At 34.3% G+C, this 15,964-nt stretch overlaps 1 protein-coding gene across 1 annotated transcript in view; it reads left to right on the top strand.

Moving 5' to 3' along the window:
- The window catches only part of GPM6A (glycoprotein M6A), a 120,713-nt gene extending 108,349 nt beyond the window's left edge, over positions 1-12,364 (top strand). The window contains exons 4-7 of the mRNA XM_062623309.1: positions 3,869-4,022; positions 5,927-6,003; positions 7,299-7,364; positions 11,027-12,364. Coding sequence (XP_062479293.1) covers positions 3,869-4,022; positions 5,927-6,003; positions 7,299-7,364; positions 11,027-11,179 — 450 coding nt within the window. The 3' untranslated portion in view covers positions 11,180-12,364. The remainder of the gene's footprint in view (positions 1-3,868; positions 4,023-5,926; positions 6,004-7,298; positions 7,365-11,026) is intronic.
- Positions 12,365-15,964: the final 3,600 nt, after the last annotated feature.

The raw sequence follows: 15,964 nt of genomic DNA, 5'->3' as shown, positions 1-15,964 counted from the left end.
TAGTTTAAGGAAAAAATAAAATTCACAATTTCACTCATTATAATGAAATTACAAACTAGCACCTTCAATTTCTAGAAACTGCTAACTTCTTGTACAAGGTTAACCTTTTGCTTCTTACTGCCCCTGAAGCACAAATTGTAGTATTACCCAGATCACATTTTTGTGTTTTGCTTCACTGACATCAGTTATGGCAGCTTCCAAGGATAACTCATAACTACCAAGTGATTTAATGTGAAATTTTAGTTATGCTTACGTGAAACAGAAGAAATTTCTCTAAATTTTTCCCTCTATTTGTTTTGGTGTTGTCGTGGTTTAAACCCAGTCAGGTAATTCATGGTTGAGATAAGAACAGTTTAGTAACTAAGGTATAACACAAATCACTACTGCTATGATAATAATGATAAAGGAAATAACAAGGGAAGAGAATACATCATCTCACCACCAGCCAACCGATAACTCGCCCCCCCAGCCCGACCAAGCTCTGACCGATACCTCCTCCAACCCTGCAGTCTCCCAGCCCTTCCGGCTAACTCCCAGTTACATCCTGGGCATGACGTGCTGTGGTATGGAATACTTCTTTGGTCAGTTTGGGTCAGGTGTCCTGTCTCTGCTTCCTCCCGGCTTCCCCTCCTCCCTGGCAGAGCATGAGGCTCACAAAGTCCTTGGCCAAACCAAAACATCGCTTGTTATCAGCTCTGTTCCCGAGCTGAAAGTCAAAACATTGCACTACACCAGCTACCAAGAAGGAGAAAAATGACTGCTACTGCTGAACCCAGGACAGGTGTTATGACATGAATTTGGGCATATTATTGGCCGTTGGCTATTCGGTTAAAAATGACTGACAGAGGAAAAATGAAGTTCTTCGTTTTCTAAAATATGCTTTTTAAAATTAAATCAGCATTTGATTCACTTTTCTAAGACACACAACTAAACAGGCTCATGTTTTTAAAAGAGAATCTCTTCCACAAACAAGAATGGAATTCTCTCTAAGAAAGCAGTTCATGTGATCCCAGCAGCTATCATCTGACAGATTTCTGCTGCTCTTATTCTATGCCCAAGGCAGATTTTGGTTTTTTAGGGGATAATAAGCTCTGTTTTTTCCCTCTTTGCTACACCAATGCTTTGTATTATCTCAGCACAAATATTTAAGCAAGCTTCTTAAGCAAGCAAGACTACAAAGAATTTCATCCATACTGCAGCTCAGGAAATAAAATGATATTAAGAGGGGATAGTAATGCTCATAATAAGGCTGACATTTTTTCTCCATTCTGTAGTAATCACAGAGGAGGAAGATTTCTGAATCTGTGTGGAACCTAATCTTAAAAATAGTTACCACAGCTCAGTAATGTAACTAATATCAAATATTTAGTTGTCCATTAAATTATTATACATGTACTACTTTGAAAGATGTACTAAATTTATGAACTATTACGTAGTTTAGAAATTCTAGAAGGTTCAAAAATAAGGTCTCAGATTTACCTAGTTTTACCTAAGTCATAGAATAGAAGGCTGATTTTACTTTTAAAATATTTCTAGAATATAGTAAACTGAGAATTTAAAGGCAATTCTGAGAAGGGAAAGCCTTCTTTGTTATGTCTCCCTCCCACTTTAGAAAAATTGAGTACAACTATTTAGCTTGATAATAAATTAAGATCAGACACAGCATTTTAGTTGGGAATTCATAGACCTGAAGTGAATCTACATTTCTAAGTAATTTTCCAAGTAATTATTTGTAAATGAGTGCCTGGGGTTGAACCAGATGTTGTCTCATTAGCCTTACCACAGTAGTATGGAGAGAAAAAAATAAAGGAGCAGTAATGAAAAATAAATAAATACAAGTGTGTACAGAACACTATTTACTTGCATTGATGATTTTCTCTTCAGTATTTAGAATAGTATTTCTATTATATAAAGCAACTGACAGGCAGAAAAGTCTTCTGTAACATTCAAGTAGTAGATTTATCATATACTTTTTTTTTATAGACTTCGCTTTCACTTTACCAATTGATTTTCTAGTAAGTATGGTTTTGGGAAAAGTTGGAAAGGAAAACCTCCATTATCTTTATGAACACATTTTAAAAATCTTTAAACTGCTTTGATGCTAAAGTTAAAATGGTTCCTTACTTACCAACTGGCAGGTAAAGCTAAAGTGTTGAGTCCTAAATAAAGGATAGAAAGAAGATACCAAGTATATGGAATACTTCTATTAGTTCTATTTTAACATTCCTGCACCCTTCTGCTAATTATTTTTAGTGCTGTAAATACTCTAGCTTTTCAAACTACTGGCAAAAGACTCATCTATCTAGGGACAATCAGGAAAATTAATCTGAATTGAATTTTAAACTGGATTAATTAAACTACATTAGATCCCTATGTAAATACACTTCCTCAGAATTTAAATAGCTTTTATTTAATAATCTTTGGAAACGAGTTAAATTAAATGAAATTAAGGCTTCTTTAATGTTGCTTGAGAATGTCCATCCCATAACTTCAAAGTAATAAAACTGCCATACCTAAAATTCAATCTGTTTGTTGTTTTGAATTGCTTTCCTGGTCAGGTCCACATGGACAAGCCACCCCTCTAACAATTCTTACTACTATTTACAACCTTTTTGAGTCTGGCCTTGTTTGATTTCCACAGATAAAATCTGTGTTTATAAATAAGCTTTTGCCTTTATCACCTGATGTGAGAGAACTTACATTAAAAAAGAATTAGAAGATATTGTCTATTTTCCCCTTACGTAGTTGTTAAGTTTTAATTTTAAGCAGATTATGGACCCTCTTAGTCAGTTTACAAAACCAGTTCTTATTCTCAGAGTCAGTGTTTTTCTATAGTAAGCAACTAAAGTACTAGTGTGCTGAAAGTTTTTTGATTCAGGAATGTGTTTATATTTGTCAGCATTTCTGAAGCCATCAAATCTTGGGGCTGATTTACTTCCACATTTAATTATGTAGCATCTTCATATCTTTTCCACAGCATAAAATCAAAAGGTAATCGTTATTGGTGAATGTGTCTACTAGTTGTCTCAGGTTAACAGAGAGTAGTAATGTAGCATGCTTAGCTACGTACAGAAGCTGGGTGTGTTAATGTAACTACTGGCCCTGAAGGCAAGTAGAGTTCAATGCCTCCTACAAGCAGATTGCTATAATCTTTGCTAAAAAAAGAAAATGTGTAGCCTTTGGAGAACACATGTTGCAAAGCACATAATTTAATATACTTCTTAACAGAAGTAAGCACCCTAATTTGTTCTGAATGATGAATTTCCTTTATGTAGACCCCAAATATGTTCAAGTGTGGTAATAAAATGACAAATATGTTGTCTCATTGGTTCAATACAGAATGGATTTGCCAATGAGATTCTGACACTGCCATGGATAATGTATTGGTTTTATTAAAAGTCAAATTTTAAAAGCAAAAGCAAGCAAAAGCTATGGTATTTCATTCTAATATTTTGCATCATGATTGATAGTGGAAAAAATCCAACCATGTGGCCTCTTGTCTTAACTATGGAGTACTGGTGATGAGAGAGAGGGAGAGACAAGCTTCACAAAGCATGCAGCTGTCTGTGCTTCAGATGTGGTGCTTTGCATCAATTGTAGGCCCAAGAGTGACAAGAATGCAGAATAAGCTTGTACTTCTGGAAGCATAACTGCTGTTTCTTCAGAAACATCATCTTAGTGCTCCATAAGTCATTTTGACCAGATTGTTAATTGATCATCAGACCAAAACCATCATTTAAATAAGGGCAGATACAGACAAATACAGTCAGAAATGCGTGTGTCACGTTTCTGTTCCCTTTTTTGCAATGGAGTATCAGTTAAATTCTGACATACCACCGGTTTTGTTTTTTTTCCTCTTTTGCTGCAGTTTATTATGCTGACATACATCTTTATGTTGGCCTGGCTTGGAGTTACAGCTTTTACATCTCTGCCTGTTTACATGTACTTCAATCTGTGGACCATTTGCCGAAATGCCACCATAGTGGATGGAGCTAATCTCTGCTTGGATCTTCGCCAGTATGGTATGTGAATGAACAGCACTAAATATAAACCAAGATTTCATAAAAGAAAACATCATATTGTATCTCAAATGAACTGCTTCAGTGTTTCTGAAACAATTGTTAAGCATCACTTTCTCTCCTTTTGCACACTAGTCAAGGCAGTATATTAAAAATGCACTGCATTTCTGGGCCTGACAAAATTTAATCAGCATTGTTGATCTTCCCAGAGTACTGAAAATTTGGCTTGGGGTTTCTGTTTAGTCTCTTCTTTTGAAATTGCTGGAACTTGTCTGAAATGCTTAATTAGTCATTTATCTGAAGAATGACTCTTTAATCTTGTGGTAGGACACTGATTTGCAGATGTGGATCCTAGGCGATCATTTCTATCTGCAGAGGTGAACTGGGACAGGACAAGATTGATTGCTTGCAAAAATGTTGATGAGGAGTGATAATATAAACAGTAACACTCGAAGAGGCTGGTGAAGAAAGAGTAGGGCTAAAGCCTAAACTGTGAAGGTTAAAATAAAGTTGGGATATGCACATACCTGTGTTCTGATGGGATGATAAATCTGGACAAAAGGGGATTTGGAACTCTAAAAAGTCTGAGAATTCTTGTGTTGGTGGTGATATTTCAATGAAATATTTCACATTAGTGTTTTCACATGGGGAAAAAAGACTTTTTTAATTTATTGATTCCCCCCCCAGCTTGAGAAGTGAGTTGAGAAAGCAATTATCCATAAAGATCTCAAGAGTATTAATTCTTTCTATGACTTTTTATTTTGCTAATGCTCATGGCTACTTTTTACCATTAATTCTATTTAAAATGTGTGTGTAACATTAACATACAAAATGTATATTCTGTGAACATACCTGGTTCCTGTAAATTCAGTGTAAAAAACACTGATTACTGATAGAAAGAACAGTACCATTTTTCATGATAACCAAGTTATAACAGTTCTCTTCAAGCTAGTCTTTTATTTACAATCTAGACATTATCTAAAGGAAACAATGTATCAGATTCTAGTTATTTTTGTTGATAGAGAAACTGTTATTACAATAAAGTGCATGTTTGGGTAATGCTTTTTTATAACTACTGAATGAAGCTTTGTAGCAGATCAACACATTTGAAAACAATATGCAGCACCTTTCTTCACATGAGTATAGAGAATGTTTGTGAACAACATGGTGAGTATATGTAGTAGTTGCAAATAAATTTCCATTGTTTTGATTAGTGTGTTGATCAAAACCAGGGATGAAGATGCTTTCAGAAATGGCTGAAAAATTATTATCTCCATGTTTCCTAATAGGGCTTTCACTAAATACATTCTGTGTTAGTTTTTTGATGGCTGAAATTAACTAGTATCATAGATCACAGTGTGGTTTGGGTTGGAAGGGGCCTTAAAAATCATTTAGCTCCATCCTACCCTATCATGGGCAGGGAGACCTTCCACTAGACAAGGTTGCCCAAGGCTCTATCCAACCTGGCTTTTAACACTGCCAGAGATGAGGCAGCCACAGCTTTTCTGGGCAACATGTTTCAGTGTCTCACCACCTTCACAGTAGAGAATTTCTTCCTTATATCTAATTTAAATCTCCTCTCTTCCAGTTTAAAGTCATTCCCCCTTTCCTGTCACTACATGCCCTTGTAAAAAGTCCCTCTCCAGATTTCTTGTAGGCCCTTTTAAGTATTGGAAGGCTTCACCTTCCAATATAAGGTCTCCCCTAAGTCTTCTCCATGCTGAACAACCCCAACTCTCTCAGCCTTTCGTAATAGAGGAGGTTTTTCAGCCCCTGATCATCAACAAAAAATTGACTTTTGTTAAAGTTCTACAAGGCAGTCAAGAATTTGTATATCTTAGCTCATATGAAGTAAGATTCTATATGATAAGAATATTAAATATTGTGAATATTTATTCTGCTTCCAGGTATTGTAACTATTGGAGAGGAAAAGAAGGTTTGCACCTCTTCAGAAAGTTTCATCAAGATGTGTGACTCTAATGAGGTGAATAATGTGATATTTTTGGCAAATCATAATATATGTTATAGTAGAAAATAACTGATGTGTGTTTTCTTGCTCTTAATGTTCTAATTCTAATAGCTATGGTGATGCAATAAAATCCCAGTGGAAAATACAGTCAGCAAGTACTTTCCCTAGTCATTTATCACATATCAGATTTAGACAGTACAATTTCTACAGCTTTTTGTTTTCTAAAATATGCTTGTATTTTTTTTATTTCTTTTTTATGAATCCCATTGTCATGTATATTTCTACTGAGATGTTTTTGAAAGCTAATGCATCTGCTGCACAATGAATAGGTCTATACAATGAGTCACTGTTTGAAGATCTTATGATTACTGTTGTGACAGGAAAGTAAAGATTTCAAATGGATTTGACCAAACCTTGTAGTGTGTTAGGATAATAACACCTAGTACATTTTTCCTTGCAGTTTTTCCCTTAGGCAAAGGCCACCTATTTCAGTCTGGCTGAGGTTTCTGCATTTTTAAATGATCAGGAATGAAGGATAAACAAAATTACATCTATTCACATAAAAAGACAGGCTAAAATCTTGATCCCTCTGAAGTCAGAGAATGCTTTGATAAATGCTTCACTGGGTCTTACTGTGTTTGAATAAATCTTCTTAGAATGAAGGTACACGATCTGCCTTTGTAACAAAACCATCTAAGAAAATGCAACCCTTGCTATGCAGTCAACACTCAGTGTGCTGGCAAACCAGAACACTAAAATTAAAACAAATGTAGTCATTTTGTTTGGAGTGGGGAAAGGAAGGTAGTTAACTTGGATTGTTTAAGAAACCTGTTTTATATTATATGACTTTGGTTAAACTTTATTGAGAAATTTGGAAGGGAAGTAAATCAGTATGTGAGGATGGAAAGCTACACCTAATGAAGGGAAATAGGGTTTCTTTAGGCTGTCTCTGCCACTATTGAAACCACCACAAACATTTATAGATCTCGTAAGGTATTATTGTAATTGGAAAAAAAAAAGTGCAGGGCTGTTTATTTTTAAATTATAAGTTTGCTTAATATTTTATGGTTTAAATATAATATTTTAAAATAGAATTATGCTTTATCCCTGCTATGAGTATTGTGACAAAACAAGTACAAGCATAATGTCATGTAGGGATCTCAGTCTTTTGGAAAAAGTATGAGTAATCATTACTTGGTAGAATGGTGTCACCAGGAAAGTGATTATTTGCTCTATGTTATTCTTACTTTTTGTTCAGTTTCTGTTTAGTGTGCTGCCATGAAAGTCACTTTCTTTGTCCCTCTTTGCAGCTAAACATGACATTCCACTTGTTCATTGTGGCTCTTGCTGGAGCTGGAGCAGCAGTCATTGCTATGGTAAGCTACCCAGCATTCTGTACTTCCTTCATCATCTGAATTGCTAATTCATTCTGGTTGTTACTTAGTATCAGTTATTCAATTTTCATACTATCACTCAATGCTGTTACTAAAGTATAAGTCTGTAATTCAGTACTCTCATCTCCATTTAAAATATGTTGGTGGATTCCTTTTAAAGTAGAACATCGTGATTGCTTTTTTTGAATAAAACCTCACCTTTAAGTACATGCTTAGAATTTTTACTGTTCACTTGCTCTCTTCAGGCAAGTGTGTGGACTCCCATGTCTGTTTCATGACCGTAGTAATATACTTTTATGATTTATGACTTTCTGGGTATTCACAGGTTTGCCATGCTGCTATTTTAGGAGCAGACTCTTTTTGTCAGTTCTGTGTATGTATGTGAATGCATCAGTTTTTCTGCCAGGACAAATTTTTGTTTTTTTTTTTTTAATAATGAAGATTATTTTGAATTTGATCCCATTTTGACAAAGGAAATGTTCCAATGAGAAAAAAGTGCATGAGCTAGTTCCTTGTTCTTTGGCTTTTGTGTGTTGTATCTGCTTAAACATAACAATAATGTTAGAATAGGGATTCTGTTCCAGTGTAGGCTTGCATAATACACCCTGAAATGAGAAATGAAAAATGACTGGTACTCAGTATTTACACATTCCATAAGAAAAGCGTTAGTGATGTTTATTACCATTATAACTGCTACTGGTAATTTTTGATTGAATCCTAAGGTCAATAAATATTTCATTCTCCTTAGAATTGCATTCATAAAAAAAGACAATCAGAGAACATTCAATTAACCTAGCGTTCCTGTTGCATTAGTGATTTATTTTTTTTTCTTCTGTGCCATTTTTTTTGGTATTATGTGACACCCTGCCAAGAGGGCATCACTTAGCAGAGATAGCCAAAGGGAAGAAATTTATTTTCAATGCAATTTTTGTTTCAAGACTACAAATAATAATAGTAGAATGTAACTAATATTAATAATTTATTTGGTTTTCCAAAATTAGATTTTTATGCTTCCAGTTGGAAAAATGGTGACCAAATAACAATAATATATTGGTATATTAGTGTCAGAAAACTATATCCAAGAAACCATTAGTTCACCAGTGCATTATTGTTTTAAAGTATATTCAGTAGTAGTTATCAAATGCTAATTTGTTCAGATAACAATTCTGCATTTCAAAGAAGAGTTTTGAATAGGAATAGCCATTGAAAGATTTTTAGTGAAAAGAAGCACATCTTCAGTGGAAGCCAATTACATAGGCACATTGAGCCACACAGCTTAAATACATGATACTTTCAACGAGGTTTAAAAAAAACCTTTATAGGTCACAGTACCATATCAAAGATGCCATAGATGTGTTACACCCGGCACTAATCCACTAGGAATTCACTTTGATGAATCACACCTATTTTTGAAGGGTTACCCACACACAAGTATGCTTTTTATTGGATTCTGTGACTGCATAGAGGAAGCATGACAGCACTGACTGTTTCAACAGAAATGTAAATTAAGGACTAAGTGCTAGTAATTTCTGCACCATCCAAATGCACAGAAAAAAATAGAATTTTGAATCATAATTCATTTGGACTATGTATGATTCTAAACATTGCTATTCTTTCTCATGTCTGTATAGGTAATAAACAAATACAGAAATTATTGTTGATGTAATATATATTTTACTGTTGTTGATGTTGTGTCAGATAGAAACAGAAGACATGAAGTTGTTTAAATGTAAATTCTACCATCCCAAAGGGTTGATTCTAAAGCTAGCAAGCATTCTGCCTGTGATGTTTTCCTAAAACCACTACAGCAAAACTGAATTATGAGACAGTTTCCCCTCTCAAAAGTTACCACGTAAGAAGTGCTCTTCAACTTCCCCAGAGGTTTTGTCTTGCAAGATGGAGGTGCAATCAATTCTCCTGAAACAAGAGAAATGTATAAGTGGTCTGGTCCCTGTCTCCCAGTATGACTGTGCTTTTCTGCAGAATATTGGATGCATATAACGGGAAGAAAAAGTTATTTAGTCTTCTGCCCTCCTGGTATAACATGTCCCAAAAGGAAAGGAAAGACAAAGTAAACCCAAACCCTCCCTAGACTAGATGCAATTCTACAGTTCTGAAAGGTTGAAACATACTTTCACCATATAAAGAAATATAAGCAGCAATGTGCCGCTGGCAACCACCCTGATAGGATGAGGAGGAGAATTGGAAAAAATTAAAAACAATGGGTTGAAATAAAACAGTTTAACAGAGTAAAGTATACTACTACTGCTAACATTAATGAAAAAGGAGATAACAGAGAGATCTAAAACTAAAAAAAAAAAAAGAAGAACAAATATAAGTGGTATACAGCACAATTCCTGACCAATGCTCAGCCTGTCCCAGGCAGCAATCAGACACTTTTGGCTAACTCCCACCACTTTGTATACCAAGCATGATGTTCTGTGATATGGAATACCCCCGTGGCTAGTTTGGGTAAGGTGTCCTGGCTGTGCTTCCTCCAGGCTTCTTATGCACCTCCTCACTGGCAGAGCATGGGAGATTGAAAAGTCCTTGATCAGGGTAAACACCACTTAGGAACAACTGAAACAGATGAATGCCAAATCACAGCACTGCACCATTTATTAGGAAGAAAATGAACTCTATCCCAATCAAAACCAGGACAGAATGTTTCAATATGCAAAAACCATGTGCTGTCTTGTATATGTCTGTAATTAAAACATCCTGAGGCAGACTGTAGAAGCTGCCCTGCTTCAAATTGAATAAGCCTTGACGGAGCCCCACTGGCTTCAGGCTATTCAGGTCATGGAAGTGTGAAATTCAATTAGACAGATAGTTAGAGATGACCTCCTTAGTGTGACAATGTTATCTAGGAACTTTGTGTTAAACAAAAAACGAAGGTGGTGGGACTATTAAACATATATGTCATTATATAACATGGATGTTTATTTGACATTATATAAACTAAAGTAGTTATTTCCAGGCAAGTCATCCTACCTATAGTGAGTGTGAACTCCAAGAGTTCCAGAAGTTTGGGTTTGTAAAATTTTAAGGAAGGGATGGGCAAAGAATGGGAGTTGAATGAAGGTAAGACTGTGGCCAATGTACCTTCAGAATAGTTTGTTGGTTTTTTTTTTAGTAGAAGAAAAATGCCAAGTGAAACTGCAATGCATTAGGTTTAAATTTGGCTTTTACTGGGTTGTTATCATAACTTTTGTGAGGATAAGAAATGTGCCTATGTGGTCCCGTTTTCATCATGTATTCTTCAGTTGAAAGGTTTTCTGGTACACGTGTTTTAAAAGGCCAGGAAGACATGAGTACACTGCTCAAAGGCTCCCCATTTCTAGGATTCTCACGTCTACAATCGGTTCAAGGTTCAAATTATATTCTTCTATTTGAAACTATTTTTTCCATGAAGATGTGTGGAGTAGTTGAAATAGTAAAGCAGGGATGCTTTGCTGTTTTTTTCAGTTCAGTTCAAGCTTGAACTTTGTGTCAGGTTGCTGTTCTACTTCTTGACTTAACCATGCTTAACTCCTTTTGATAAAAGAGCTATCATCAATCTCTATCATATAGTTTTCAAGTTTGAAGTTGCTCTATTATGATTAGTTCTCTTGCTTCCTAACTTTCTGTGACTTCTCTTATAGGTTCATTATCTCATGGTCTTGTCTGCCAACTGGGCCTATGTGAAAGATGCTTGCAGAATGCAAAAATATGAGGATATTAAATCAAAGGAGGAACAAGAGCTTCATGATATTCATTCTACTCGCTCTAAAGAGCGGCTTAATGCTTACACATAAAAGAAATCTTGTCTTACTTTTTACCATGAGAATGCTTTGCTGTTTAACTAAAGGCCATCCAACCATTTTAAAAACAATTGAAAGTGCTTCTCACAAAAGATTGTTTGGGTGACTTACATATCACCCATGTACAATTCTTGGTTGTCTAGCACTTGGTTTCTTAATTAGTTCTTACTTTGTGTGACCATTCTCTACCACAAAGCTCCTAAATAGCCTTTCCTGAATTCTCTTAAGCTAATTAGTTCTGCTAGATCAAGGATATTAAACTATTGTCAAATGCAAATATGTGTTTGATTTTTTTAATCACTTTGTATGTGTTATGCATAACACCTTTTGCATTATTATATGTTTTTGAAAAAAAAAAGTAGCTTTTTATACTTTTTAGTTTTGAGTTCAGTAACTACTTTAACTACAGGTATACTTCAAAGGGACCATTGTACCTGATGTACAATACAGTAAGAAAACATTCTGATGACTTTGCTTTATATTTGGAAAACTTGCTAGATGGACCCTGATCCAGTTGAATGAAGGTCCTACTAACGTTTTAAACAATCAAGGGTGCAATTTCTAAATTTGTAGTGGGTAAAGAAAAAAAGAAAAAAAAAGAGAAAAAAAGTTAAAAAAACTAAAAAAAGGAAAAAAAGTGCTTCTTATCTTTGTTAACATTGTATTATTATTGATGTTTTTAAAGAATATTCTCTTGTTCCAAGTTCCATGGGTGATAATTCCTGTTTGTATTGTGAGCATGCAGACCGTGGTGCTAACAATGCATGGCCACTTGCCTTTTGAAGGAATTCAATACCACGGCTACCTGTTAAAGAGTTATGGTATATAACGATTGTTAATTTAGTGATATAGTTATCCATAGTTTTTTACAGAATGATCTCTCTTTAATTCAATGATGGTTATGCTAAATTGGAGCTGTTCATGTGATGATGTAAGAAATTACTGCTTAGCTACATTTATGAAAGTAATATATCAAAAATACAGTGACAATAGGAGTCAGATGTCTTTTTACCTGCTTTCAATATTTAAACGGATTGCACCTGTCTGAACTGTAAAAGATATATTAAACGAGACTTCCATAAATGTTATAGCTTGGCTTCTAGCTTTCCTACACATATTGGTTTTCCTGTATTACCTTGAAGTAAGGTGAAAGACCACTAAAGATATTATTTGAAAGTATAGTAATATATTTGATCCTTTATTTTGATAGGAAATTGTTATCAGAAAGGTAAGTCATCTTAATTTGAAAGAATTACCTGTACCAAAAACAAAACAAAAAACCTTATGTAAGAAAAGTCAGTATTATTGGACCAAATTTGCTGGGATTCTTTTTTGTTTCTTTACTTTTTTCTTCTTTTCTTTTCTTTTCTTTTCTTTTCTTTTCTTTTCTTTTCTTTTCTTTTCTTTTCTTTTCTTTTCTTTTCTTTTTTTCTTTTCTTTTCTTTCTTTTCTTTTTTTTCTTTTCTTTCCTTTTCTTTCTTTTTTTTTTTTTTTGCCTATTTCTAATGCTACAAGAATGCTGTAAAGTGTCTTTTAAAGTGATGTAGCCTGACAAGACATTTTTGTCAGTGTTAAAAATCTTAGGTAGTTTTGTGCACTTATTGGACCATTGTGAATTCTCTCTCAGTGTAAGTGCATTTCTAATAAAACTTCTTGAGTAAAACTCTTCTTTGTACTATTACTAGTCATGCATCATCAGTAATTTTTAACAATTCTTGTAGTAAGTAGAGGGTGATACTATAGTTACTTGTGGCATGATAATGCATTAAGTAGTAGTATTAGTTGATTGAATTTTTTTTTTTGTTATCTTTTTTTTTGCTTGTTTGGGATTTATTTTTTTTTTTTATTTGGGGCTTTGTTTGGGGTTTTATTTTTTTTACACTTAGGCTTTCCTACAGGGTCGACAGTTTTCTGATAATGTGCAGTACCAGTATTACAGTTCTGCAAAAAGTATTAGAAACTTCTTTTTGGAATCTATATTGTAGTGTTTCAGTTGTGTCTTAAAATGTTTGTGCTGATTTTTAAAAATGTCTTTTAAACTCATGTAATGATGTTAATGCTTTTGGCTCTTCTCTGGTATTAGAGTTTGTATTTTCACAAAGAATGCTTTGTAGCAGGCATTACAATTAATCTGTTTTGTACATAAATGTGCCAACAGCTTGATGGTGGCGTTTTTGAAGTGTAGAACAAAGTGCTTGCAAAAATGTAATAAACACACTTGTGTACTTTGTGTACTTATTAATTGTTTGTGTCACATAGTTTTTCTTTGCCTATACTGGACAAATCATTATAACCTGAAATGGAAGAAGCTTGTTCCTTCGGTTGTCCTTGCTAGTGGTGGACTGTTCTCAGTATTACGCATTTTTTGTACAACCTACTTTTAAATGTTCAAGAAGATAGTTCTTTTAGCAGGAATAATGAGAACAAAGAGTAAGATTTAAAAACAAATAGTCTGGAGAGGTTATATTAATTAGAGAATCTGTCTTTGTCAAATCTTTGGCAAAAAAGAAAAGTCTGATTGACATGAATAATTTAAAAAAAAAAAAGTTATCCAAGCTCTAAAGAGTGATAATCTTATCCCTTTTCATGACACAATTCCCCCTGGCCTGTACCTTTACAAGTCAAACACAGGTAAAAGTACACTGTGCAGCCTTTCAATGGTTAGAAATTATGCCTCAGTTTTGGGTAGTTTTTTCCACTGTATTACAACTCCTGGTCATTGTTCATTTGCAGATCGCTTCAAATATGTCTCTTACTCAATATTTAGTGTCAGAAACAATATATCCTAATGATCTATAATTTATATATACATAAATAATTTTGATATATAGAAATAATTTTATATATATAAAAAATTTATATATAGAGAAATAATTATATATGTAATATATCCCAATATAATATAAAATTTACTCTTCAGAATAAGAGAGTAAAATAATGTCTAAGATCAGAATTTCATAGTTAAGAAAGAGCCAGGTAGCATGAGCCATACTTGTAATATTTTTAATATATCAGTCAAGAGAACAGCTGGGTGAATTCACATTACTGCAGTGTCACTTGGAACAGCTCAGCAGAAGCTGGTCTGATATCTGTTTGAAAGTTCTTAAGGATATTGATATCTAGATGCTACAGTAGCTAATGCTTTAAAACCTTGATAACAATATTACCTTACTTATGTGGATGCAAAGTAATTTAAGTGAAATTGATGGCAGTACAAATTGACATGATATCACTAAGGAAAATTAATCAAAACACAATTTCAGAATATGTTTGTTTCTCAGTTAACTACCTGTTACACAGTTCTTTGTGTGCTCTTGATGAGAATATGTGCCATTATGTCAGTTTTTCATCAGTAGCACGAGCCAAGGAGGTAGATGAGCTTCCCACAGCACATCAGTAGTAACCAATTCACTTCAGACTCTGTGCATATTTGTTTTATTCCATAGTCTTTGTTGACAGCCCATACTAATTCTTCCTAAGGTAGGTTTCAGGGATGTTAATTTCTACAGACTCTTCTGTGCCTAATCTAAACTGTGACTACCCTGTCTTCAGAAACAAGAAAACCAATTACAGATGAATCAATGCAGCACCTTTTTTCTTTTGCTGCACAAACGGGAGCATGTAGTTAAATGAAAATTCCAGTTTAAGAAATTTCCAGGCTTATATTCTCAGTTTTACATTTTCTTTACAGTTTACTGTAGCCCATCAATGGTACTAATAGCATGTTATGAAACATTTAAAAATTGCTTGGGTTACAAATCCTTCCCACCCGTTTTCCCTTACCCACATCTCCTCTTTTTTTTCTTATTTTGCACAATTTTATTTTATCCCTCAGAGAGATGGTATTGGTGTTTCTATTGTCAGCACAACCACATAAAACATTCAATCAATATAATTTAGGCAACAGTGAAGTTCACTGCAGTTGTGGGGATGAGTGGCTACAAACAAGGGTGAAGAGAGAGGAAAGGGAATTTTTAAGCCAGCCTCTCTCCTGAGGCAAATGTATCATATAGCGGTGTGTCATGTTAAAATCAGGAGGCACTGAAATTATTTGCTATTTTCATGATTCTAAATGTTAATGATTTTTTCCCCCACAGGAGCTAAAGTGAAGCAAGAGGATTTCTACTATAATTGGAAACATATTTACAAATTATATTTTAATAAAGTATGCAATCATTAATCTTGACTTAGTGCATTTATTTAAATTGCAACATATATGTGTTGGTCATAAGTATTTGTTGAAGATGACCATGACTGTAATTCACCTTCAGTTGGTATAGTAGATAGTAAGACCAAACATTCCTGTAGTGTATCACTTAATCAATGGCAAAAGTTTATAGAGTTTTTCTGTTGTGAAGATCCAATGCGTCTTTCAATTACTCAGTTCTGGGTTACCCCAAGTATGACTACAGCTGGTTTTCTGAAGAGCACAGCTCAATTCAGCTAAGCCATTAAAGACCAGACTATAATGCATTTCATCCCAGTAGGAAAAAGGTGGTGTTTATAAAAGCTGTCTCTTAAAAAAAACACCCAACATTTTACTTCCATTGAGTTGCACAGAAACCCTGCAAATAGATATTGTTAGGCAGGAAAACAATTTATGTCTCCAAGTGATATCACATTTCAGCACTGCCTCCACTTCGGGTTGATATCAATTAAAGAGAACAAGCTCAAAACGTTTAATGTATTTAAGAGCTCTTTCTCCTCCACGAGTTGTTCTGTCTTTTCAATGAGGAAGGAACTCCAGCAGTTTCTGAAGTTTGAGATTTTCAACTATAG

The sequence above is a fragment of the Pezoporus occidentalis genome, unplaced genomic scaffold (genome assembly GCF_034315485.1).
Source record: "Pezoporus occidentalis ecotype Australia unplaced genomic scaffold, CSIRO_AGI_Poc_V1 ctg1, whole genome shotgun sequence".
NCBI classification, from domain to species: Eukaryota; Metazoa; Chordata; class Aves; order Psittaciformes; family Psittacidae; genus Pezoporus; species Pezoporus occidentalis.
This window is presented reverse-complemented; position numbering and strand designations above follow the sequence as displayed.